Source organism: Myotis nattereri, assembly GCF_964212035.1.
Source record: "Myotis nattereri genome assembly, chromosome: 2".
In the NCBI taxonomy this organism is placed as follows: domain Eukaryota; kingdom Metazoa; phylum Chordata; class Mammalia; order Chiroptera; family Vespertilionidae; genus Myotis; species Myotis nattereri.
The window spans coordinates 12,163,465-12,189,983 of record NC_138076.1 but is presented as its reverse complement, the minus strand read 5'-3'; the positions used below and the strand labels follow the sequence as shown (position 1 = coordinate 12,189,983).

Here is a 26,519-nt window from a genome sequence, read left to right as displayed (position 1 = left end):
AGTATATATGAGAAATGAGAAAACTGCAACCCAGAGGGAATAAAGGGTCTCCTTCTGAAAGAGAGCAATTGAAAAAAATGATTGGTCCTGGCAGTGTGGCTCAGTTGGTTGAATGTGGTCCCATGCATTGGAAGGTTGCTGGTTCGATTCCAGTTAGGGCACATACCCAGGTTGTGGTGCATATGGGAGGCAACTAATGAATATCAATGTTTCTCTTTCACATCTATGTTTCTCTCTCCCTCTCCCTTCCACTCTTTCTAAAAAAGTCAATTGAAAATATCCTAATAAAAGCCTAATATGCTAAGTATCCAGTCGGCCATTCAACCACCAATCAAAGCGTAATATGCTAATGATATGCTAAGGCCGCTCAACCGCTCTCTGTGACGTGCACTGACCACCAGGGAGCAGACTCTCCAACCAGTAGTTAGCTTGCTGCTGGGGTCTGGCCAATCAGGACTGAATGAGATGGGCTGAACACGCCCTGGAGCCCTCCTGCGGTCCCTCCCCAGCTGGCCAACTGTCCGTGTTCCTTCCCAGTCCCGATTGTGCACTGGTGGGGTCCTTCAGTCTGGCCTGCGCCCTCTTGGGCTGAGGACCCCCCCCCCCCAAGTGCACAAATTCCGTGCACCAGGCCTCTAAAATATATAAATATATATGAAAAAATGATTGCTAAATTATACTTATTTTATCTAAGGTACCCTTCATGTTCTTATATCTTTACTTGTATTGTCTTTCCAAGAAACTCAGGAGATGGTCTGAACAGTTACATAGTTGTGAGCATCTAAAGGTATTATTATTATTCTTGATTAGATTAGCTTGGACAACTTACATGGCCCTTAATGAAACCTTATGTGTCCTAGAGTCTCCAGATGGCCATCTTTTTTAGTTCCTTAATTTGATGAATGTGTGTCAACACAATACTTCTTTGTTTTAGTGTTTGAGGTATATCATTTAAGTTCAGGCACTTTCATACTACCATCTGAAACATCATGCAGTTGTTTTGTATCTTTTCTCATACTTTAATTTTTCCACTTTTTATTATCACAAAATGTTTCATGATCTAGTTTGTTTATTCCTGAGTCCCAACCCAGTTACTTTCTAATCTTCCTCTCCATAATAGTAATTAGGTTTGTTTTTAGATACAAAGACCAGAATAACACCATCTAGAAACTTAAAATTGATTCAGTGCTTTTATAACTAAGTTATCTCTAACTTTTTAAGGTTTTATTAGAATGATATTTGCAAAGGTTAAAGTTTTAGTTGAGGGCTTCCAAGAAAGCATGAGTAAATATAAAATATATAGAGTTAAAAAATTTTTTAATATACTTTTATTGATTTCAGAGAGGAAGAGAGAGGTAGAAAGATATAGAATCATCAGGTGCCCTGACCTGGAATTGAACCATGACTTCCTAGTTCATAGGTTAATGCTAACCACTGAGCCACACTCACGGGGCTAGGATTAAATATTTTTAAGAAAAATGCAGTAGTTCATCCCAAATCTTTTTTTTTTTTAAAGAAATTCTTCATTGTTTATTACATATGTCTCCTTTTTTCCCCATTGACCTCTCCCTGCCACCCACTTCCCACCCCCCACCCCTTTTTTTTTGAGGGCCTTCCGGTAAAAAAATAGAAGACCTGCCAGCTAGACAAATTCAAAAAGAGCTGTGAACATTACCCCCCAAATCTTTTAATAAGTACATTGATTTCAATAAAATACGGATCTGTTAGGAAGATAGTAACTTCAGTTGTATTGCCAGGAGTGATTACTAATTTAAAATGGTATATTCTATTAGTTTTTGTATTCCAAGCCATTGACACTTGTTTGGCAGACCAAAGCCATGAGGAAAGGGAAAATTTTATGTAAGCAAGTGACAATGGACATTGATTATTTGATATTGTTAATGTAAAAGTTAAATCTTAAGAAAAATTAATATTCAGGAGTTTGCAGTTCCAGTAGTATATTTTTTATCTTCATATTCTTTGATAGCTCAGTATTTGGTCAAAATAACAAAAGGCAACTTAGTATTTGTCATTACTGGATAATAGGCAGCGCAGATATTTAATGTACTATTTTTAGTTTCAGTACTCCATTTCTTGCCATGGTAGAGAATGAACTTCAGTGTTCTCTACTGCTTTTTCTACTTCTCTAATTTTTCTTATATGACTTTGATTGACTAGTATTTACTAAGGTATGAATTAGATTTGTCAAGATTATTTTAATCTAATGACGTGTTTTTAGGATGATGATGCAGCGGATCAAGGAGTTATCTCTGCCAGTACTTCACATTTGGATGATTTCTACCCAGCAGAAGAAGGCACCAAACAAAATGCGAATAACAATAGAGGAAATGCCAATAAAACACAGAAAGATGCAGGAGTAAATGAAAAGGCAAGGTATGTTAAGCCTTCATTTAGTAAAAATTCAATGCCTGTTATAAAGTACTCTGCTGGGTATACTGTATTACATAATGCTTAATGTTATCAGATTTACTGGAGTCCAAAATATAATGTCAATTTAATTACAGAGAGAAATTTTATGAGGCCAAACTACAGCAGCAACAGAGAGAGCTCAAACAGTTGCAGGAAGAAAGAAAGAAACTGATTAAGATTCAAGAGAAAATTCAAGCATTGCAAAAGGCATGTCCTGACCTACAGGTAATTAGGAAATTTCTCTCTTTCTCTTTGAAAAAGATGTCTAAAACCCAGTGTCAATTGAAAGTACTCTTTCTAGTACTGATATGATAGATTTATTTCTGTTAATTTTATGATTAATGAAATGGTTGAACTAATGAATTGTTTTAGGGATACACATCTATACTGAAAGGTACCACTAAGGAATTGACAGATTATTTTCATTCTTTCACTTGTTGGGTTAGCTAGCTAGAGTTTCAAAACATGAATGTAACTATTAAAATATTCTGGTTTCACATTTCTAGTACCACTGAACTTCAAAGAGATCACTTTTTACATTTAGCTAGTGAAAAACAAAATCAGGATGAAGTAAAATGCCAAAGACTTGGAAAAAAGAAAGAAAATGAACCATACTCACATGTACTATGACTATGTACCAGAAAATCTAGCAAATATATATACTAGAGGCCCGGTGCACAAAAATTTGTGCACTCGGGGGGGGAGGGGGGGTCCCTCAGCCTGGCCTGTGCCCTCTCGCAGTCTGGGACCCCTTGGGAGATAACACCCTGCTGGCTTAGGCCTGCTCCTGGGTGGCAGAGGGCAGGCCCAATCCCTAGGTGCAGCCCCTGGTCGGGCTCAGAGCAGGGCGGATTGGGGAGTTGGGGCGCCACCCCCTGTCATGCACAGAGCAGGGCGGATTGGGAGGTTGCGATGCCACCCTCAGTCAAGCTCAGGGTACGGCCGATTGGGGGATTGGGGCACCGCCCCCTGTCACATTCAAGGCAGGGTTGATGGGGAGGTTGCGGCGCCACCCCTGTCACGCACAGAGCAGGGCCAATCAGGGGTTTGGGGTGCTGCCCCCTGTCACGCACAGAGCAGGGCCCATCAGGGGGGTTGGGGCTCTGAACCCTGTCACGCACAGAGCAGGGTCGATCAGGGGGTGGGGCACTCCCCCCTGTCACGCACAGGGCAGGGCCCATCAGGGGGGTTGGGGAGCTCCCCCCTGTCACGCACAGCAGGGCCCATCAGGGGGTTGAGGAGCTCCCCCCTGTCACTCACAGAGTAGGGCCAATAGGGCAGTTGGGGCACCGCCCCCTGTCACACACAGAGCAGGGCGGATCAGGGGGTTGGGGCGCCGCCACTGTCACACTCAGGGCAGGGCCGATGGGGAGGTTATGGCTCTACCCTGTCACACACAGAGCAGGGCCGATCAGGGGGTTGGTGCGCCGCACCCTGTCACACACAGAGCAGGGCCGATCAGGGGGTTGGGGCGCCGCACCCTGTCACACACAGAGCTGCGGGGCAATCAGGGGGGTTGGTGAGCTCCCCCCGTATCAGGCACAGAGCAGGGCTGATCAGGAGGTTGGGGCACCTTCTCCTGTCACACACAGAGCTGCAGGGCAATCGGGGTTTGGGCGCTGTCCCCTGTCACGCTGATCCCGGTGCCGGGAGGCCTCTCGGCTCCACTGATCCCGGTGCTGGGAGGCCTCGCAGCTCCGCTGATCCCGGTGCTGGGAGGCATATTACCCTTTTACTATATAGGATAGAGCCCTGGTGCATGGGTGGGGCTGGCTGGTTTTCCCTGAAGGGTGTCCTGGATCAGAGTGGGGGTCCCCACTGGGGTGCGTGGCCAGCCTGGGTGAGGGGATGATGGCTGTTTGCAGCTGGTCATACACCCTTCAGGGTGGGGGGGTCCCCACTGGGGTGCCTGGCCAGTCTGGGTGAGGAGCTGAGGGCTGAAGCTCCCAACTGCTTCTTTTTTTCTTTTTCTTTTTTTATTCTGGGCTGGCTTTAGCTCTGAGGCTTGGCTCCAGCTCTGAGGCCTCTGCTGCTGAAAGTAGGTATCTGGTTTGTTTAGGTTCTATAATCAAAACTCTGTATCAACTCCAGCTCTGAGATCCCGGCTCGCTGAAAGCAGGTTTTTGGGGTTTTGTTTAGCTTCTGTATTTGTTACATAGGTGCTTAGAGTTGCAGCTCAGAGGCTGGCAAGGCAGGCGGGGAACGTTGGTTTCCTGCGTCACTGAAGCAAGCAAGCCTCATGTTCAGTTTAAGCTGCCTGGCTGCTGGCCGCCATCTTGGCTGGCAGTTAATTTGCATATCGCCCTGATTAGCAAATGGGAAGGGTAGTGGTCATACGCCAATTACCATGTTTCTCTTTTATTAGATAGGATATATATATATATATAAAAAATATATTTTATTGATTATTTTTTTACAGAGAGGAAGGGTGAGGGATAGAGTGTGAGAAAGATCGATCAGCTGCCTCCTACACACCCCCTACTGGGGATGTGCCCACAACCAAGGTATATATATGCCCTTGACTGGAATCGAACCCGGGACCCTTCAGTCTGCAGGCCGACACTCTATCCACTGAGCCAAACCGGTCAGGGCAATATATTTTGTAAATGAGTTAAATAAAACCCAAAGAGTAGTTTTTCTACAAACCTTCAATAAAGAATTAAAAAATAGAGTAAAATATTCTGATTTTAGCTTTGCAGTTCAGGGACTACCATTTCCATCTTTAATGGCCTAAAATTATATAATAAAGCCCTTAAGCCATCATGTGTTATCTAAGGAAATTAAAATGTTTTGTTTTTAGTTTGAATATTAACTATATATACCCTTGCTTATTAATAGTATCCCATGCTTAGGTCTTTGATATTGAACAGAAAATGAACAATCTTTGACCATGTCAGGTAATAGGGGTAGGGTTAATATGGGAAGGAAATACCAATTCTTTTTGAGATTTTTTTTTTTCTCCCTAAAATTTATTGGTTAAGTTTATTCTTCAGTCAGGTTTATTTTTAAAGGAAGGGAAACACATCAAATGATAATTCTAATGTAACAATTTATTTTCTAGATTGTTACCTTTTCCACTTTAATCCCTTTGTCCTTATCCCCAATCTAAACAATGCCCAGAGGAATACAAAGCTGAGTTGGGTTGAGTATATGAAATTTTCCACAGTAATGTTCTATCTCTCTTATCTCTCTCGTTTCTGAAGGTTGGTTACTACTCATCAGCTTTAGTCTGTGCTTTTATCTTTTATTATGTCAGATTTTCTTTGAATCATGATAGCAGTTGAGGTCTGATAACAAATATGTCACTAGAACCCTAGAGGAGTAATAAAATAACTGTTTTTATGAAATTAACATAATTGCTGTAATTCCTCATAATGTTTCTAATCCTTTTTTTAGTTGTCAACTACTAGTGCAGGTAATTGTCCCACAAAGAAATATATACCAGCTGTTACTTCAACCCCAACTATTAATGAAAATGAAACCAATGCAAGCAAACCTGTTTTTGAGCCTGACGATTCTTCAGTAGTAAATAATGAGGTATTGTATAATGTACCCTGTTGTTCTTGAGTCTTAAGTCACATATTGTTTTAAAATTTATTTTTCAAGTACAGTTAAGTACAATATTCTATTAGGTTCCGGTGTATAACATAGTTTATTAGACATTTATATACCTTATGAAGTAATCATCCTGTTAAGTCTAGTACCCATCTCACACTGTACATAGTTATTACAGCATTATTGACTATATATTCCCCATGCTGTATAAGTCACAGCTTAAGAAGGAAACAATATTGGCAAAACATGTTTTTAAATGTAGCCTGTTTGTGTGTTTTAGTTTGGGGAAGAAATTTTTTTTTTTTTTTTCAAAAAGTAAGTTGGGATCTCTTCAAAATAGTCTTGGTCTTTATTAGCAAATATTTGGTAGAATTATAATGTAAAGGATAGTTGCAACAAATAGCAATCATTTCTGTTAAAAAGACCTATCCTTTGGTATTTTCTTTCATTTATATGTGATTTGTAGGAAACATCATAACTTTTTCTAAATAGTTGATATTTGGGTGCTACTTGTTTTCTTTAAGAATTAATGACTGCCTGGTTTTTTCTTATTCATCATTAACATTATTTTTAACCTTCATGAATATTTCAGTGTAAAAAGAATAGAGTGAGAATAGAAGTATTTGTAAGTATGGACAATAGTATTAGCCTGTTGTCCTTTAAGGAGAAGACAAATCCAAATACTTTAACTTTGCTCTAATTTTTAAATTAATAGCTGTGGTCAGAAATGCGAAGACATGAAATTTTAAGGGAAGAGCTGCGACAAAGAAGAAAGCAGCTTGAAGCTCTGATGGCTGAACATCAGAGGAGGCAAGGTATAGCTGAAACTGTATCTCCAGTGGCTGTTTCATTGAGAAGTGATGGATCTGAAAACCTGTGCACTCCTCAACAAAGTAGAACAGACAAGTAAGAGCTATTTAAATCATTTTTTAAACATCATACCTGCAGCTTGTAGGATAGGCAGCCTTGTTTTCCCTCTGCATCACAGTACAAATTTGTTGTGGCAGTGAGGATAATATTTAAGTATCACCTTGGTGCCTCAGTTTTACTAAATTGAGTTCCTTTCTGTTCAAAGTTCTCATAGCATTAACTTTTTTTTTAATTACTAAGACACTTAATCAAATGGTGATCTAGATTTTGTTGAGTGTATGACCTTTATTTTCTTAGTTAAGTTTTAAGCTTATAAAAAGAAAACTTAGTTAAGCTTTAACCTTGATACTTTGTAGTGTTATTCCATCAGGCCAGAAATAAGCACTTTTTTTTACTCAAATTCAGTATCTGCTATTTGTAAGGTTTCTAAGGATCTTAAAACATTTTGTTATATAAGACATTTAGTTTTTAGGAGTTAAGTTTGAAATTTTCATATCAAGAATATTTCTAAAAGACTTGGTCATCTTTAATATCAGTCAATTACTACCTATATCAGCCGTGGGCAAACTACGGCCCGCGGGCCGGATCCGGCCCGTTTGAAATGAATAAAACTATTGAAAAAAAAGATCATACCCTTTTATGTAATGTGTTTACTTTGAATTTATATTAGTTCACACAAACACTCCATCCATGCTTTTGTTCCGGCCCTCCGGTCCAGTTTAAGAACCCATTGTGGCCCTCGAGTCAAAAAGTTTGCCCATCCCTGACCTATATAGTAGTATTCAGATCTAAAATTTGGAATTCAAATGTGTTGCGACTTTACATTTTGATATTTTCAGATGGCATTTCTGGAACATTGCACCAAGCCTAACTCTTCTTCCTCTTAGAAGAGCTTTTCCTATTTGTGGAGTCCCCATACATCTTTAGTGATCAAACTACATCTTTAGTATTTTATTCTGTTCTGAATACCACACATTTATACTTCAGGTTCTTTGGGTAGTTTTGATAAGCGTCACGATTTTAGAACATAGGTTCTAGAATTGTGGCACCCAATATGAAAGTCACTAGATATAGAGGTAACTAAGTTCAAATTAAATAAAATAAAAATTTTCTCAATTACGTCAGCCATATTTTAAGTGTTCATTGGTTATATGTACCTAGTGGCAATATATGGAACAGCACAGATATAGATCATCACTATTCAGAGAATGGTATTGGACAAGAATGGTATTGATCTAGAAAACTGTCATGCAAGGAAAGGAACGTTGAGGGTTGTTTAGGAAAAAATATTTAGAGCAGTGGTTCTCAACCTTCTTAATGCTGCGACCCTTTAATACAGTTCCTCATGTTGTGGTGACCCCTAATTTCATTGTTACAAATTGAACATAATTAAAGCGTAGTGATTAATCACAAAAACAATATGTAATTATATATGTGTTTTCTGATGGTCTTAGGCGACCTCTATAAAAGGGTCGTTCAACCCCCAAAGGGGTCACGCCCCACAGGTTGAGAACCGCTGATTTAGAGGATATGATTACTGTTTTAATTGGAAGAATTGTTTTATGGAAGGCAGAAGAAATGTATTCTATATATTTTAGAATACTACTCATATCATAGTTACTAAGATTAAATGAGATTTTATATACACACATGCACATGTGCATGTACCTGTATATTTGGTACAGTGTCTGGCACATGGTGGTAAAGTATTGAGCTCATCTTCAGAATGATCTCTTGTTTTTTTGTCTCAATCTCTAGAACAATGGCAACTTGGGGAGGTTCTACCCAGTGTGCACTAGATGAAGAAGGAGATGAAGATGGTTACCTTTCTGAAGGAGTTGTTCGGACAGATGAAGAGGAGGAAGAAGAAGAGCAAGATGCCAGTTCCAATGATAACTTTTCTCTGTATTCTCCTAATAGCATGAATCATAACTCTTATAGTATAAAGGAAACTAAAAATAGGTTAGTTTCTCTGTTTTTTAAAAACTCTTTTTTTAAATATATTTTATTGATTTTTTACAGAGAGGAAGGGAGAGGGATAGAGAGCCAGAGACATTGATGAGAGAGAAACATCGTCCTTGGAGTTTGGGAAATAGGGCTGAAAGTTCCAACTTCTCTAATCACCTGGCTGGTTTTTCTGGCCACCAGACCCCCTCATGAAGCCACCTAGGGCCTGCCAAGAGGTATTAGCAGAAACTCAGATATGCTGGAAAGGGGCTCTTTATGAAAAACACAGGTACTCAGGGGATGCCAAGAGTTATAGGAGCTCTGCTGGAAACCTGGGACAAATATTTTTTAATTGAATTTATTGCAAGTTTCATGTGTATAATTCTCTTTTGAATTTTTATTTTTTAAATATTTATTAAATTGATTGGGGTGACATTGGTCAACGTGAACATAAAGGTTTCAGGTATGGGTTTCTATGTTACAAAATCTGTATCTTGATTGTGTGCCTACCATCCAAAGTCAAATCTTCTCCTGTCACCTTCTATTAGGACCCCTTCCCTTCTCTCCCTCTATCCCCTTCCCTCTGGTGATCACCGCACTGCTGTTTGTGATCACGAGTTATCAGTTTTATTTCCCACATGATTGAAATCATATAGTTCTTAACTTTTTCTGACTCAATTCACTTAGCATAATGTTATCAAGGTCTATGCATGTTGTTGCAAATGGCAGTATTTCATCATTATGGCTGAATAATATCCCATTGTGTATATGCACCACGTCTTTGTCCAGTCTTCTATCGTGGGGCACTTTGGTTGTTTCTGTGTCTTGGCCACCATGAATGATGATGCAGTGATGAACATAAAGGTGCATATTTCTTTGTGAATACATGATTTCGAGTGTATTGGGTGTATACCCAGGAGAGGGATTGCTCGGTCGTGTGGTAGTTCTATTTGTATAATTTTTATAATATATTATCTGTATATTGTATTGTGTGTTCACCACTCCATGTCAAGTCTCCTTCCATCACCATTTATGCCCCCTATATTTTCTTCTACATCACCCAAAACCCCTTTCTCTCTGGTAATCACCATGTTGTTGTCTGTGTCTATGAGGTCTTTTTTTTGTTTTTCTTTAATCCTTTCACCTTTCAAAAAATACTTATATCATATATATTTTTTTTGTTAATCCTCACCCAAGGATATTTTTCCATTGATTTTTAGAGAGAGTGGAAGGGTGGGGGAGAGACAGAGAGAAATATCCGTGTGAGAGAGACATATGGATTGGTTGCCTCCTGCACAGAGAGACACGTCAATTGATTGCCTCTCACAGGGCCCCAACCAGGGCCAGGGATTGAGCCTGCAAACAGGCACATGCTCTTGACTGGAATTGAACCTGGAACTCTTAAGTCCTAGGGCCGATGCTCTGTCCACTGAGCCAAACCAGCTAGGGCTCAAAATATATTTTTTATTATACTACGAGAGTGTTGCCGAGATATATTCCAGCTACACTGGATCAGGATTTATAAGCTTTGATCTTTGCTCTTTTGGGGGAGGTTAGCAAACATTTAAAAATCATAGAGCCTAGCCGGTTTGGCTCAGTGGATAGAGCGTAGGCCTGTGGACTGAAAGGTCCCAGGTTCGATTCTGGTCAAGGGCACATGCTTGGGTTGCGGGCTCGATCCCCAGTAGGCGGTGTGCAGGAGGCAGCCGATCAATGATTCTCTCTCATCATTGATGTTTCTATCTCTTCTCCTTCCTTCCTCTCTGAAATCAATAAAAATATATTTAAAAAAATAAAAATCATAGAGAAAAAAGTCTGTACAAAGATACTCATTATATTGTTATTTACAGTAGTGAAATATATTTGATGAGTAAAAGATGAAGTAATTCCACCTGATGTTGTAATGTGGCTAAGCTTATAACATGAAGAATGGAAAAATGCTTGTGGTACATTTTTATTTTGCAGTATATAGAATTATATGGACACTTCTGTTTAAGACATTAGTGAAAAACACTGGAAAAGAATAAAATACGATAATTATATAAGGCTAAAAACCTAGAATCTTTATCCCCTTTATTTTTCATGCTTTTTGAGTTTTTCATCTTAAAAAGAGAATACTGGCCTGTGGTTTGTTGCCAGATTTTAAAAGCCAAATAATTATATATGATGACCTAATGCTTTAAATCTTGTATTAGATGGAAGAACAGTCGCCGTTTTCCAGAAGATGGAAATTGTCGTCCATTAGCCAAGACAAGACAACAGAATATCAGCATGCAGCGCCAGGAAAACCTTCGGTGGGTGTCAGAACTCTCGTATGTAGAAGAGAAAGAACAATGGCAAGAGCAAATTAATCAGCTAAAGAAACAACTTGATTTCAGTGTCAGTATTTGTCAGACTTTGATGCAAGACCAGCAGGTAAAGTTCACTATAAAAGTAAAAATATTTTATCTTGTTTTTGAAGCAGTCCACATTTTTCTCAAGTCATCATTAAAATATTGCGAAATATTTTCCTTTCCATAGGCTCTATCTTGTCTGCTCCAAACTCTTCTCACCGGTCCCTACAGTGTTATGCCCAGCAATGTTGCATCTCCTCAAGTGCACCTTATAATGCACCAGTTGAACCAGTGCTACACTCAGCTAACATGGCAACAGAATAATGTACAAAGGTAATTAGTTTCTTGGAAATAGTGAAACTCCATAGTAAGTGCTAAAACTGCCCTAACCGGTTTGGCTCAGTGGATAGAGCGTTGGCCTGTGGACTGAAAGGTCCCAGGTTCGATTCTGGTCAAGGGCATGTACCTTAGTTGCGGGCACTTCCCCAGTAGGGAGTGTGCAGGAGGCAGCTGAATCGATGTTTCTCTCTCATCAATGTTTCTAACTATCACTGTCCCTTCCTCTGTAAAATATCAGTAAAATGTATTTTAAAAAATAAAAATAAAAGTGCAGTGCTAAAACTGAGCAAAGATATTGCAGTTATCTTCTGGGACAAAGGGTATGAGACAAATTATATATGCAAATATTCTCTGTCACCTGAGAATTTTATAAGCAGTGATTTGTCCAATATTCCCCTTCAATATTGTGGACTTGTCTTTAAAATTTTATACACTTACATTAGGTGAATTATATGGTGTGTAACATACCTCAATAAAGCAGCAGACAAGACAAGAAAAAGAGTTTCTTACAGTTATACCTACTATCTAATAGAAGTGGTAAGTGCAGTTTTTGATCCTAAGGCTAAGTTTATTGAATTAAGCCTGCAGGACAAGCAAATATTTGTTGTAGTGACTATCAGAGCAGTCAGTCTGATTTGCATGAATCACTTCTTACACATATCTTTTCTGAATGTACTGTAAGTAGATGTTAATATAACTGATTTTTAAATTACCAACTTCTTAAATTTTTATAGGTTGAAACAAATGCTAAATGAACTTATGCACCAACAAAATCAGCATCCAGAAAAACCTGGAAACAAGAAAAGGGGCAGTAGTGCACCACACCCTCCTTCTCCCAGTTTATTTTGTCCTTTCAGCTTTCCAACACAGCCTGTAAATCTGTTTAACCTACCTGGGTTTACTAATTTTTCATCATTTGCACCAGGTAAGTGACTGAAAACCTAAAGGAAAAATATGTAAGAACAAAAGCGTTTTAGAGTATTGTTTGTCTATTGCATGGATATTTATTAGTCTCTTTTGGATTGGTAGGAAATGCTTGCAAAGAAAGTTAGAAACTCTTTTCTACTTTGATTCTTATAGTGAAAATTTAAGTTTAATATGGTTGCTAATGGAATTAAGTAAACAATTATGAATTATTGCTGTTTTATATCTTTGATTATTTAACGACTATTAAGGAGAAAGGGAATTGATATATCCAGTGGCTACTGTACATCAGGCACTGTGTAAAACATAGAGTAAAGATGAATAACATGTTCTTGTAGAGGAGCTTCATGTCTCGGCAGGGAGATATACTGCTAGACTAAAGGTGAGTGCTTAGTTTAGGCTTACATTTAATTTTATTTAGCTTAGGCTTCTATTCAGACTTTTTTTCTGCACACATTATGTGCCAGACACTATATAAATGACTGGGATTCAAAGATGATTAAGACTAATGCTTTAAAAAATTTAATGTCTATTGAGGAAGCTAAGAATGTTAATCAGTGCTTAGTGCAGTACCACAGATACAAATGAGGTGAGTGACCTATTCTTACTTGGGGCAAGAGATCATCAGGAAATGCATTTTTTCCAGAAAAATGTTATTTAAGCTCTAAAAAATGAATAGAAGTTATTTCCAGGGAGTAAAAGGGAAAGAAAAGGCTTTCTAATCAATGGAACCATCTATTTTGTAGTGTAGTTTTAAGCATTGAATGAAATAACATGCAGAGTGCCTGTAGTAGAATCTGACACATTGTTATCACTAATGCTGAAACAGAGTGGGCTGAGCTATAAACTGTGATTTAATAAATGACTTAGTTTATTTTAATTAACAATTTCTTGTTTTGGTAAATCTGAATGGCACATTTAATTAAAACTGTCTTATTTCATATTAAGGCTAAAGGTACTTTATTGTCATCTTATTGCTTTTATTTACTAGGTATGAATTTCAGCCCTTTATTTTCTTCTAATTGTGGAGATTTTTCTCAGAATATTTCTACACCCACTGAACAACAGCAACCATTAGCCCAGAATTCTTCAGGGAAAACAGAATACATGGCCTTTCCAAAACCTTTTGAAAGCAATTCTTCTATTGGAGCAGAAAAACAAAGGTAACTCAATTGTAAACATAAGTCATTATGTTTAATAGATCACATTAATCTCTTTTTTTTATTACATCTAATTATATATAATTTGAAAACACAATTAGGGGTATGTTTGTGATTGTTTGGCCTGGTAGTGTAGGGATTCTGAAACTTTGACATCTCACCAGATGTCTCTCAGGCATATACCTGCCCTGGTACAAGAGCAGTTCAGAGTTTTGATCAGGGTATCCTAGGAGATTCATTTTGAAAAGATAAGACCTTACCCATACAGTGTCTTTTGGGTTTGATTTGATATCTGTCTAAGTTCACAGATTTCAGTAAAAACTAATACTAATTAGTAGAGGATAGTTGTAAAGTGGTGGCATTTATTTTTGATTCAGAACTCCTGATAAGAATGAGTTCCTAAGGCCTATCCAAATGTAATGTTGAGTACTGTTTTATTATAGAGACAACTTTAGACAAGAAAGTTGTAGTGATATATGGTATCACTTCAACTAGGAGTCCTATGATTTACCTCTCTGACTTTGCTTTTATTAGTGGTACTAACCATTTTTTTCTATTAAATCTCATGGTGCTTTGTAAAAGAGTCTAACAGTGTTTAGTGTACAGTTGTCATTCAGAAATAATGGCTGAGTGAATCTCCGTAATAAGCAATAAACATTTTTTCAAAGCTTTAGTAAATAGCCTACCTTCTATAAAGTTCCTACTTTCTGTAAAGTTCCTACTTCATTATTATCCATATTTTATATATAATTGGTAGTAAAAAAGCATGACTATGGCTATCTAATATTGTTTTAGATATTTGACCTACTTCAGATTATACCTAATCTCCTCCCCAAAATCTCAACTAGTATAGGTTCCCTGAATTGAATGGCTGGAGATAATAAGAGATCAGGTGGAACATTATAATCTTGAGCTAGGGTTAGAAAACTCTTCCTATGAAGGACTAGGTAGTAAGTATTACTGTGCCTTTCGTACCCATTCATCTCTGCCATTTTTGCACAAAAGCAGCCATAACAATATGTAAACACATGAGTGGCTGTGTTCCAACAACACTTTATGGGCACTGAAACATAAATTTCATATACTAGTAATTGTCACAAGCTTGACTCCTTTGATTTTAATTTTTAACCATGTATGATTGTATTTTTTCATCTATAAACATCATATTAGCTCTCAGGCCATACAAAAAAACAGCAGGCTCAATTTGGCCTGTAAACTAGGTTGTCTAACTTCTGTAAGTAAATCGGTGTCTCCCAAATTACTCTTTTAGATGGAACCCTGTTGTTCATGTCAGGTTCTGTGATAAAAGGTTTTGGACATCTCACTATGTTCCCTTTTAAGACATTTTATAAAGTACTTTGGCGTATTAAAAATTCTGAGGAATCCTGTAGACCTGTTCAACTTTGTTTTGACTCTTTTTTTCAAATTAGATGACCAGTGAGTACCTATTAAAATATTAAGGATGCCAGTGTTTAGCAGGTAAAATTTGAAAATGACACTGGACCAATAGAACTAAACTAAACTATATTTGATGTGTGGAGAAAGAAATTACTAGTTGCATGGCCATTATTTTTAACAAATTCTGGTTCTAGTTGAACTACTGTGACACAGATCCATGTATGTTTCATACCCTCTGCTTCAGCTCTTTCTCAGCTCTTCCTCCACGTTTTTTGTGTTTTCCTTATATATCCCATTCTTTCTTGGTTTTTCTTTCGTAGTCTTTTCTGTTATGAATGCTAGATCTTTGGTTTGGGACTTTTGCCAGTGAGAAGTGTTTAATATTAAAGTTAGGTAATTTAGAACACTAGCCTGTAACATATTTACATATTTAATGCATATTTTGTGAAAATATTTTTACAGTCTTTTGATGATTTTATTTGCTGAAATCTAGTAAACTATAAGTTAAGTACTATATCTGAAGTTTTTGATAAACATAGAAATCTGTCATTGTAACCTCTAAAAGCTTATTTTCATTGGTGTAAGGAATCAAAAGCAGGCCACAGAGGAGGTGGAAAACAGTAGGACACCATGGTTATATGATCAAGAAGGTGAAGTTGAAAAACCATTCAAGACTGGATTTGCAGTGTCTGTAGAGAAAACTACAAATAGTAATCGCAGAGATCAATTAGATACCAGCACGAGAAGACGCCAGTTTGATGAAGAATCCTTGGAAAGCTTTAGCAGCATGCCTGATCCCGTAGATCCAACCACAGTAACGAAAACATTTAAGGCAAGAAAAGCATCTGCACAGGCCAGCCTGGCATCTAAAGACAAAACTCCCAAGTCCAAGAGTAAGAAGAGGCATTCTGCTCAGCTGAAAAGCAGAATTAAGAATAGTGGTAAATATTTAAATTTGTTGAATATTGATCAGTGTGAATGTTGGTAACTTTATTCTGGCATATTTAATTTCAGTATGGTTAGATGGGTGGGCACTGTTCTAGATATAAACATTGCATTTCTTCTTTTTTTGCTTCTTATATATCTTATATATGTGGTTACTGTGAACTCAGAAGATTTTTTTTCCAAATCTTGTAGGTTACTTAAAAGTTGCTAAAGTCCAAGTTTTACTATTATATTTTAACATTACATCTTGTCCTACATTCAGCACTTAGTCATGCTTCTGGTTAGGTCCTTGATTTGATCTATTTAAAGAAATGTGGGCCTCTCACTACATTGCAATCTTTGAATACCATATGAAACTGCTTTTATTTGTTTTAAATATATTTTATTGATTTTTTACAGAGAGGAAGGGAGAGAGATAGAGAGTTAGAAACATCAATGAGAGAGAAACATCGATCAGCTGCCTCCTGCACATCTCCTACTGGGGATATGCCCGCAACCCGGGGATATGCCCGCAACCCAGGTACATGCCCTTGACCGGAATCGAACCTGGGACCTTTCAGTCCGCAGGCCGACGCTCTATCCACTGAGCCAAACCGGTTTTGGCTGAAACTGCTTTTAAAACAAGTCTGCTCTTGAAGCAGGGGATCCCTCGGGGGTGAGGACGACGGGGCCCCAACGCGCTAGGGCGTCTGCATGCACGACCCCGGAGACCAGGTTCATTGACACAAATCCGTTTTATTGAGGAACTACAGGGGTATATATAGCATGAGGGGACCAATCAGAGGGAGACACGTTGCTATAGGCGACCAATCAGAGGGAGACACATTGCTATAGGCGACCAATGGCTGAAAGGCTGGGGTACTATGCATGTGGCTCTAGGAGTTAGTTCAGGCGGGCATTGCTACTTCCTGGTATGCCTGAGGAAGCGTGTCATGGTGGAGTGTGCTCACACCATTGCAACAGCCACAGCGCTGAGACATACTTCCTGAGCTCTCTACTACATGCTCTTAGCCTTCCTGAACCTTAGTTAATAAGGTTTAACATTAACCTATATTTTATTGAATCTTGCTAACTTCTGTAAGTAAATCGGTGTCTCCCAAATTACTCTTTTAGATGGAACCCTGTTGTTCATGTCAGGTTCTGTGATAAAAGGTTTTGGACATCTCACTATCGAATATCACATAAACGTTCTCTTTATAGTGTTAACTACATGCCACTTTAAATTTTTTTTTCTGTGATTTTAAACATTTTTCTATGATTTTTAAATAATTTAATGAAGGTTACACTAGGTCTGGGGAGGGACCTGAAAGTCTGCGTTCCTAATGAGCTCCCATGTATTGCCAGTCGTGGTCTGTGGAGTACACTTTGAGTATCAGGGTCTTACAGGATCCTTAGTAAACATGTGGCAATATCTGCCTAGCCCTGGAAATACTGGTGTGTTTGTATTTTCGCTCGAAACCCCTTTATTCTGAGGAATTATGCTTTTTATATATGCAATGCAGCTTTTTTACTTCAAGGCAAAGATTAACATTCTGATCTACATGCTCTCTTTTCTCATATTTAAGTATAAAAATACCTGCCAAAACATGTGTTCACATTTGATCAAGACCCATTTCATTTGTAAGACACCCTCACAAAAATAAAAGACTTAATAGCATAACCAAACTATTATGTAATAAAATCAAGTGAGTCAGCTAAATTCTTGGTATTCAAACTGTGAGTTATGGAGAGCAGATGGCATCACTAGAAGCTTATTACAAATGCAGACTCTTGGCTCTTCTTGATACCAACTGAATGGGTACGCATTGTTTTTCAGTGTGCATTTTAGCAAGATTTGGATGTCTTAATATGTATAGATATATATAAAATCTGAGAAACACTGAGCTAGGCCATAATTTATGTTGTTTTTGTTCTCTTGATGGCACAGGAATAACATAATCTCTTAGAAAAAAGAATGTTTACTCTGTTGTAAAGGAAGTGGTAAGGGAGATGAAGTGAATGGAGAGAAGATTGGAAAGCATTCCAAACAAAGTATAGAGTCAGAACAAAGCTGGAAGAAGAAATGAGAGGAACTGGGGTAGGACTGGGAGATAACAGATAGACCAGTGTACTGGGACTTGGTTGCTGTCTTGAGAGATGTAGTACAGACAGTTGTGCTGTCGCAGATTTACTAGACTGAACTATGGGGATGTTTTTTTGTGTTTTTTTTTAAATATATTTTATTGATTTTTTACAGAGAGGAAGGGAGAGAGATAGAGAGTTAGAAACATCTATCAGCTGCCTCCTGCTCATCTCCTACTGGGGATGTGCCCGCAACCTAGGTACATGCCCTTGACCAGAATCGAACCTGGGACCTTTCAGTCCGCAAGCTGACGCTCTATCCACTGAGCCAAACCGGTTTCGGCTGGATGTTTTTTTTTGCAAATGTTGACAGTCTTACAGAAGTGGCATGCTAAATCTTTGTTTAACTTTGTCTCCTGTGATGGTAATATATTTTAATCTTTACAAACTCTGTATATGTAAAGATGCATGTTACTGTATGTGAAATAAGATTTTACAAATTATGTGATGATTATCTTTTAAACTTCATTCACGTTCACACTTACTGAGTTGAACATGATTTCTTGCCTTGCTGGATGTTAACAAACCTATCATTTGGTTGCCAGACCCATAATTTGGTTATAGTCCACCAGGTCCATTTCCTCTTTTGATATGATTAGAGAGAATAGAATAGGAGCATATATTTTAGATATTCCTCATTTTATTTCTTGGAATTTTGGGTAGAATTGTTACTGTGCTGACTTATGGGTTCTGTCCATACCTGAATCTTTTCATTTCTTCCCTTCTCCCCCTCCTATGACTCATTAATGAAGATTGAGATGAAATAGATGTTAAGCATTAGGCGCAGACTGTAAAGAAACAGCCCTTTTTAGATTCAGAGAATTTATTACTTATAGAAATAGAGAAAGGAGAAGTAGCTAAAGGTGCCAGCTCCCTATGTCATTTATTCCACACACCATAAGGGCAACACTTGAAACAAAAAGGGCTAGCTGACAAGTATAACATACATGAGTGGTAGACACCTATTGGTGAGGAGCCAAGGCTTATGCTGTAGCTAAGCCACCCCGTGGGATGGAATTGTGCCCGTGGGGTAGCAGAAAGGTGGCATGTCATCAGAATCAGGGAGAAGGAAAACGCTCAGCAGTTTTCCAGGGAAAGGGGAAGGTGAGTGAAAATGGCTACATAGCAGCTTCTCACAAGCCTCCTGTGTTCTTGTGTTCCATGTTCCAGGAGGATTATTATAAGGCCTTCTGTCAAGGCTTAGAGGCAGCTGCAGTTCAGTACTTTCCTGTGTGGCTTTTGTGGATACATGCAGAGTCCCAAGGGTGCCATGGCTGAGCTGTTTACCTACAGTGGACACAACTAGAAGTACTGTTTCTTCTAGCTATGTCAGCCACTCATGCTGAGAAAAATAGAGTGAGTGTAAGGAAGGAGTGATGAAGTGGGATAGGGGTAACACCTTTACAGTAATGAATGTCATGTGTTGTTATTCTGGCTGACTTAGCCAGTGTTATTCTGAAGTATTATTAACTTCCATTAAGTCTCCTGTTATCCCTGGAGGATTACTATCAAAGTACCCAAGAGAGAAATAATTCAGTCACACTAGTATCTTACCTTTGGAAATCTAGCCCTTGATGTTTTTCATTTGGGACTCAGAACACCATAGTTGTGTGTGTGTAATCTTTTTATAGCATTTTAATTATAACTATTTAATTTTTAGTTGCAGCTGTTCTGGAAGGTGAATTTATCTTTGTAGTGCCTACTGGGGCTACCCAAAGAGAATTTTGTGTATGCCATATAATGTATATTTTAATTTTCTATTAGAATTCATTCAGCACTTTTTTATTCAGTAATAGTAGTTAGAAGCTTAATTTCATAAATGTTGTGAAGGTCAAACATAACCAAGAGAGCTCTTTTTCCTGTAAGTTTTGAACAGAATGAATGAGCATGGCTAGACTTTATTCAGAGAGACCAGTGAAGAAACCAGGAACCTAAATATAAGTCCTAACTAGAAAAATGGCTTTAGAAATAGAAAGGGAAGGCTGACTCCAGATAGGATATCACAGAGAATAAATTAACTATATACTGGGGACTTGTTATTAGCAGAGCAGCTGCTGTGAGCGGGGGGCTGTAAGCAGCAAGGCTTTATTTAGGGTCTGCTGGCTCTTTGAGAGTATATCTAGGGCAAAGATCAAAATTCTATGGTTCTTGGGAAACATTTGGTTGAGGAGATCCATGCAACTCTTTCTGTTGTTGAAAACTCCCTATGCTGTAATTTACATCTCTGTGACTATTCTGTCACTACCAATTCATTCATATTTCTTAATCCCTTCACCCTTTTCACCCAGCGTCCTCACCAACCTCCCCCACTCTGGCAATGGTTCTCTGTATCTGAGTCTATTTCTGAGAACCCAAGAGATACTGAAGTTATAAAATAGCTCCTAAAGTTATAAAATAATTTTCTCTATTATAGTAAAACCCAGTAGAAATGGAAGTGGGAGGAAATATTCTTATTTTAGTATCCAAAACTACTGGGGGAAATTTTTCTTAGGAGTAAATTTAACAAGGAAAGTCCTAGTTCTGTAAAATTTTATAAAATATTTTTGAAGAACACGAAACAAGAATGAACAAATGAAAAAACAACCATGCTCTTAGATGAGACTAGATAAGCTATTAAATATTATTTCTCAAATTAATAAATGCTTTCAATGTGGTTCTATTTTGAATCCCCAAAGATGGTTTTTGAAATTTGGGGGGAATTTTTACTGCTTATCTGGAAGGACAGATGTCCAAGAAGAGCCAAGGAAAACCAGGAAGGACCGGCCTTACCAGTTGTTAACACACTGTAAAGCTTCTGTGGCTAAAAGAATGAAAATGGCATTGGAACAGATAAGCTAAACAGAAAACCCGGGAATAAAACCCAATAAATATGGAGATTTAATGTTAACCAAGGTTACATTTTATTTTTAAAAAATATTTTTTGTTAATAGTATTACAGATATCTCCCATTTTCCCCCTCTCCCCCCCCCCCCCAGTTTCTACCTCTCCCTTCACCTCCCCCTCCCCACCATCCCCACCCCCCCTCCCAGGGTCTTCACTATCCTATTGCAAGGTTAAAATTTAAATTTAATTCATTTGGCAAAAGGGTATGTATAACCAACTATTCATGTGGAACAAAATAAAGTTGAATTCCTACCTTGTGCCATATACCAAAATAAATGTAAAAAAAAAATTAGAAGGAAAATTTAGTAGAATATATGTATAACCTATGGGTGGGCAAGACTTTTTAGACTAAGTCATTACATAAAAGGTATAGTAAGAAGGCAGGCATATTTGACTATTTAGTGCCCATTATTCTTCTCTGTGTTGGATATTTTGTATAGATTGTATATAATATTTTTTCTTGTATTTCCTAATACTGAAAAGTTGTTAGCTTGGAGTCTAGTAGAGAATTTGGGTCATATTAGATATGCTCATTAAGATGGGTATCAAAGGACAATGAGTGATAGGATATATTACTGTTACCCCATGCTTCCAAAGACTGTTGCAAAGGTATCTCCAAGATATTTCATTTACTCTTTCATATTCTGTTTATACCAGGCCTTCACAGCATGCTCAGTTGAGTTACCTGTACTATTTCACTATGCAAATCAGTTTCCCTTTCAGTTTGAATTAGTTACAACTGATAACAATTGTTACTTTTTTTACTTAAGGGTATGAAAGTGCCAGTATGTCTAGCACATGCGAACCTTGCAAAAATAGGAACAGACATTCAGCCCAGACTGAAGAGCCTGTTCAAGCAAAAGTATCCAGCAGAAAGAGTCATGAGCAATTGGAAAAAATAATAAAATGTTGTAGGTCTGCAGAAATATCTTCAGGTATGTTCTTTTTTGGTTTGCTTTAATTTAAGCACTTCTTCATCTTACGTTTGAAAAGCTGTACTAAAACAAGTCTTGAAAATTGGTCTGTTACACTTTTCTATCTGCAAGGTTTTATGTAGAGATTACAGTACACATTTCTTTATGTCAAATATAAACCGGAACTTTTTTGTATTGTTATGATATTAGCTTTTGATTCATTTTTCTAAACAGAAAAGTATAGTTAACATTAACTTGGAAATCCTAATTGGAATTCTGAAAATCTTATCTGAATAAGAATTCGGATATACAATCATGTAATTTTCCTGCTTCAAACCATGCCTGCAGGAGGAAGTCCATACCCCATAATGTAATGTATCTGGCCAGCAGAGATACCTTCCTGCCTCTCCAGTCTCATTTCTCATCACCTTCTGCCTTAAACCTACTCTTCTAGTGGCACAGAACTGAAATGTTCCCATAGCTGTCATGTTACCTCAGCATGTTTTTTCTGTCTCAAGTCCTTTTTGCTCTTTGTGAGAGCCCTTTCCTCTGCTGGCCTCTTAAATAAAATCTTAGTTCTGTAACTCTGAACTTGCATCCAAATGCAAGCTGGGATAGGTTTCCCTTCTTTGTTTTTGTTGTAGCCTGTGTAAACCTCTTTTGTTGCCTGTATCACATTATCTGCTATATACCTGTTTAAGTGTCTGTATCGCCTTTTTGAGTCCCTTGGCAACAGATACTGCCTTTTCATTTTTGTTAAAAGTTAGTGTGATCCCTGACACATGGTTGTCACTCAGTAAGTGTTTATTGGATGAATGGAGTCATATGTATTTGCCACCGTTTTAGTTTAAATAAGCACTAGCACTTTAATAATCTATAGAGAATAAGTACATCTCAAAGAAATGTGGAGAGTAAGGGAGGTAGTAAATATAGACTGTCAGTTTTCAGTTGCCAGTAAGATCCTTAGTGAAAATAATAGTTGCAGCTACCATTTGTATTATGCTTCATTGTTTATAAATTATCTCATTTGAGCTTCATAATCCTGTGAATTGTTTTTATTTCCATTTGTAGATGAGTATACATGGTCAGAGAGGGTATCTGATTTTTTTACAGCACTCAAAAAAGGGCCAGTAATATAAACTGGCACAGTTTTTCATCAAAAAGTCATGCCTTTAACTCAGTAATTCTGTAGGCATCCATCCTAAGGAAACAAATGGGAAAAAATAAATTGAGATTTATTGTTGTTTGAACTGTATGATTTCAACTATGTTTTGTTTTATGTGTTTTTTTCAACTATCTTTAAACAAAAATCTGAATGCAAAAACACTAGAAGAAAATGTATCAAAATGTTAATAGTGGTTCTATCATCTTTAAACTCTTCTATATTTTCTAAAATTTTACAGTAAATATTACTTTTGTAATCACAAAAGAAACATCACTTTTTTTGAAATGACTTCCTCAAGGTCATATTGCTTGGAAATGGTAGAACTGAAGTTTTCATCCTGGTCTGTTAAGTCTAGGATCTTTTTGGCAAAAATATCAATTTTATTTTCCTGACCCTGAAATTTTACCAAAATTTTGTAATTTTCATCTCCTTTCACTACCTTTATCAAATAATGATGTCTTCAAAAGTAAACGTTTGGGTGGAGGTTAGGGAAAGGCACTAAATTGAAAGGATATCAGTTACATAAATTGATTATTGGTCAGATCTTACTTATTAAAAGAAATTGAATTTTAGTGAATTGAAAAATGTTTGAATAGTGTAAGTATACCTTTGTGTGTATTTATATGCTTTCTAAAAAGGCTTATTTTTTAGTATTGATCATTACCCTAAAATTCTTAGTAGCATGTAACAGTTTTTCTTATATGATTATTAGAGAGTAACATATATGACTGCTGGTATTAAAATATACAGCCCTCCTCTCCCTAAAGAGATGTGAAAGGTTCACCTGGATGTGTATACTTCTAAGTGAATGGTAGAAGTTTATTATGGTCACTATCAGGCACTTTAATATAAGTTTATGGCAAGTCATTTTATATTTTCTCTAATGAGATTATTTTTAAATGGAGCATACGTGATAACATTTCAGTTCAGGCAAACAGCTTTAAAGGAATTTGCTTATTTAATTTTTTATTCACTTGTTTATATTATAGACCCTATCATACACATTTTATGTTCATCCTATGTCTGCCCTTTCCTACAGCACATGCTAGGAGAATACTACAGCAATCTAACAGAAATGCATGCAATGAAGCGCCAGGTAACAATATGTTTAGTTTTGGTGTCCACTCTATGTTAATTTTTTGCCATTGATTCTAAAAATCCTTAGTTTTTTTTCATTGTTCTGATTTTTTTTTTTTAGATTTAGCTTAGTGCATATGTTATTTGGCTTGAAAAAGTCAAAGAAAATTCATACTCACAAAATTCCAAAGACGTTCATTTGTAATTCTTTACCTTGGTAAAATTGGCTGCTTTTTGGTTTTCATTTTCTGTTAGTGTATGTAATATAACCAACACATCCATATGGGTAACAGAAAATGTTTTTATAATTTCATGTTTTAGTAAAGTTAATTTAGTATGTCTTAAATGCTTAAGAGCATTAATAAATTTTGCAAACATAAATAGTTATTTTATTCCTACATCTTGATTTGCAGTGTTAAGTATTGTGTATGCCTTGTAGTTGCTTATTTTGCATTACCAATCATCATCTATAGAAAATAAACCATTAAACAAAAACAACTGTGACATGCAGAGATCATCCTATATAATAAAAGCCTAATATGCTAAGTGTCTGGTTGGCCATTCAACCAATCAAAGCGTAATATGCTAATGATATGCTAAGGCTGCTCAACTGCTCGCTATGATGTGCACTGACCACCAGGGGGCAGACACTCCAACCCATAGGTTAGCTTGCTGTTGGGATTCGGCCAGTTGGGACTGAACAAGACAGGTCACACGCACTCTGGAGTCCTCCCACAGTCCCTATCTGGCTGACCGACCTCCCGTGTCCCTCCCCGGCCCCGATCATGCACCAGTGGGTTCCCTCGGCCTGGCCTGCACCTTCTTGCAATCCAGGACCCCTTGGGGGCAATCAGAGAGCTGGTTTTAGCCAGATCCCGCAGGCCAGGCCAAGGGACCCCACTGGTGCACGAATTCATGCACTGGGCCTCTAGTGATAAAGATAATGGAAAATTACAGATTCCAAAATGCTGGTTTTGTCTTAAATTATGCATTTACATGAAGTATGGTTCTTTGTGATTTCCTGTACAATAAGCCTAATATGCTAAGTGCCCAGTTGTCTGTCCAACCAATTAGCAAAATGTAATATGCTAATGATATGCTAAGGTTGCTCGATCGCTTGCTATGACACGCACTGACCACCAGGGGGCAGACACTTAACTCAGGAGCTGCCCCCTGGTGGTCAGTGTGCTCCCACAGGGGGAGTGCAGCTCAGCCATGATGGCAGTGTGGCTGGAGCCTCTCCTGCCTCCACGACAGCACTAAGGATGTCCGACTGCCGGCCATCAGTCAGACATCCCCCGAGCGCTCCTGGACTGCAACAGGGTACAGGCCGGGCCGGGGAACACCTCCACGTCCCCCCCCTCCCCCCCCTACATGAATTACGTGTACCAGGCCCCTAGTAGAGTTATAAATATTCTTCAATACCTCCTGTACTGCACATGAATAAAAAATAAAAGCCTGTCATGAATCCTTAGGGGAATCTAAGGAAGAAAAACAAGGACCTGGCACAAAGTTGAATTGTATCAGTGGCACTTCCTAAGGAAAAGAACAATGAAAATAGAGAGGATAAAAAGAAGATAGATCCTCCCCCACAGACATGCATCCCTAACCTCTAAGGAAACCCATGAGACTTGCAACCAAGGGAGCAATGGGCAGTGTAGCTCTCCCCAGGTTAACCACCCAAACCTGCTCCAAGGCCCCCTTTTCTCTGACTTCCTAGTGAGCTAAAGCAGTCCCGCCTGGGCTCTCCTGTTGGTGCTCCTGTGCTATACCCGTCCTTATTTCACTGTCCCCAGCTTTAATACATGTACCCTCACAGTCACCTGGACTTGTGAAGTTTTTCCTGCACAAAGTCAAGAACCCACATACCAGTGGCTGGCCTGAGGCAGTCCCACTCAGGGCTACTAGTGGGTTCCCTGTCTGGTAACATCGTCACCTTTTTAACCCAGCCCTGTAACCCCATGAGAAAAAACAAACAAAAACAAGATGGAATCAGAGAAACCTGACTGAGATCAATGACCTTTAGTTCTGGAGGAGAACATGGCAAAAACTTTCCACCCCTCTCTTGCCAGGAGGGAGGTATGAAAAAGCATGTGTTTGACATAATTCAATTATTTTGGAATAATTTGACCTTTAATGATACATATTTAGTGATAATTTTACCATAAAGAGGCATGAAAAAGATTAAATATGCTTATTCTTATTTTTGAGATAACACATTTTCTAAGTTAACTGTGTCAAACATATAAATAGAAAGTTTGCATATCATATCTGGGTTTTTCCTATAAGTTGAGATTTCCTACAGAGATAGTTTGGGTTCTTGCTTATAAGAAGATTATTTTTGTAGTAATATATCACACTTAGACATTTTATAATACTAAGAACTTTAATATATCATTTCATTCTATATTCATAAATGTCTGAGGCAAGATAGGGAAGTTGTGTATTTATTATTTTT

At 37.9% G+C, this 26,519-nt stretch overlaps 1 protein-coding gene across 1 annotated transcript in view; it reads left to right on the top strand.

The window, feature by feature from the left end:
- The window catches only part of PCM1 (pericentriolar material 1), a 94,775-nt gene that overhangs the window by 35,251 nt on the left and 33,005 nt on the right, over positions 1-26,519 (top strand). The window contains exons 17-28 of the mRNA XM_081084715.1: positions 2,240-2,394; positions 2,526-2,655; positions 5,827-5,967; positions 6,701-6,891; positions 8,614-8,817; positions 10,998-11,217; positions 11,323-11,468; positions 12,209-12,399; positions 13,390-13,561; positions 15,542-15,897; positions 21,676-21,840; positions 24,024-24,080. Coding sequence (XP_080940841.1) covers positions 2,240-2,394; positions 2,526-2,655; positions 5,827-5,967; positions 6,701-6,891; positions 8,614-8,817; positions 10,998-11,217; positions 11,323-11,468; positions 12,209-12,399; positions 13,390-13,561; positions 15,542-15,897; positions 21,676-21,840; positions 24,024-24,080 — 2,128 coding nt within the window. The remainder of the gene's footprint in view (positions 1-2,239; positions 2,395-2,525; positions 2,656-5,826; positions 5,968-6,700; positions 6,892-8,613; positions 8,818-10,997; positions 11,218-11,322; positions 11,469-12,208; positions 12,400-13,389; positions 13,562-15,541; positions 15,898-21,675; positions 21,841-24,023; positions 24,081-26,519) is intronic.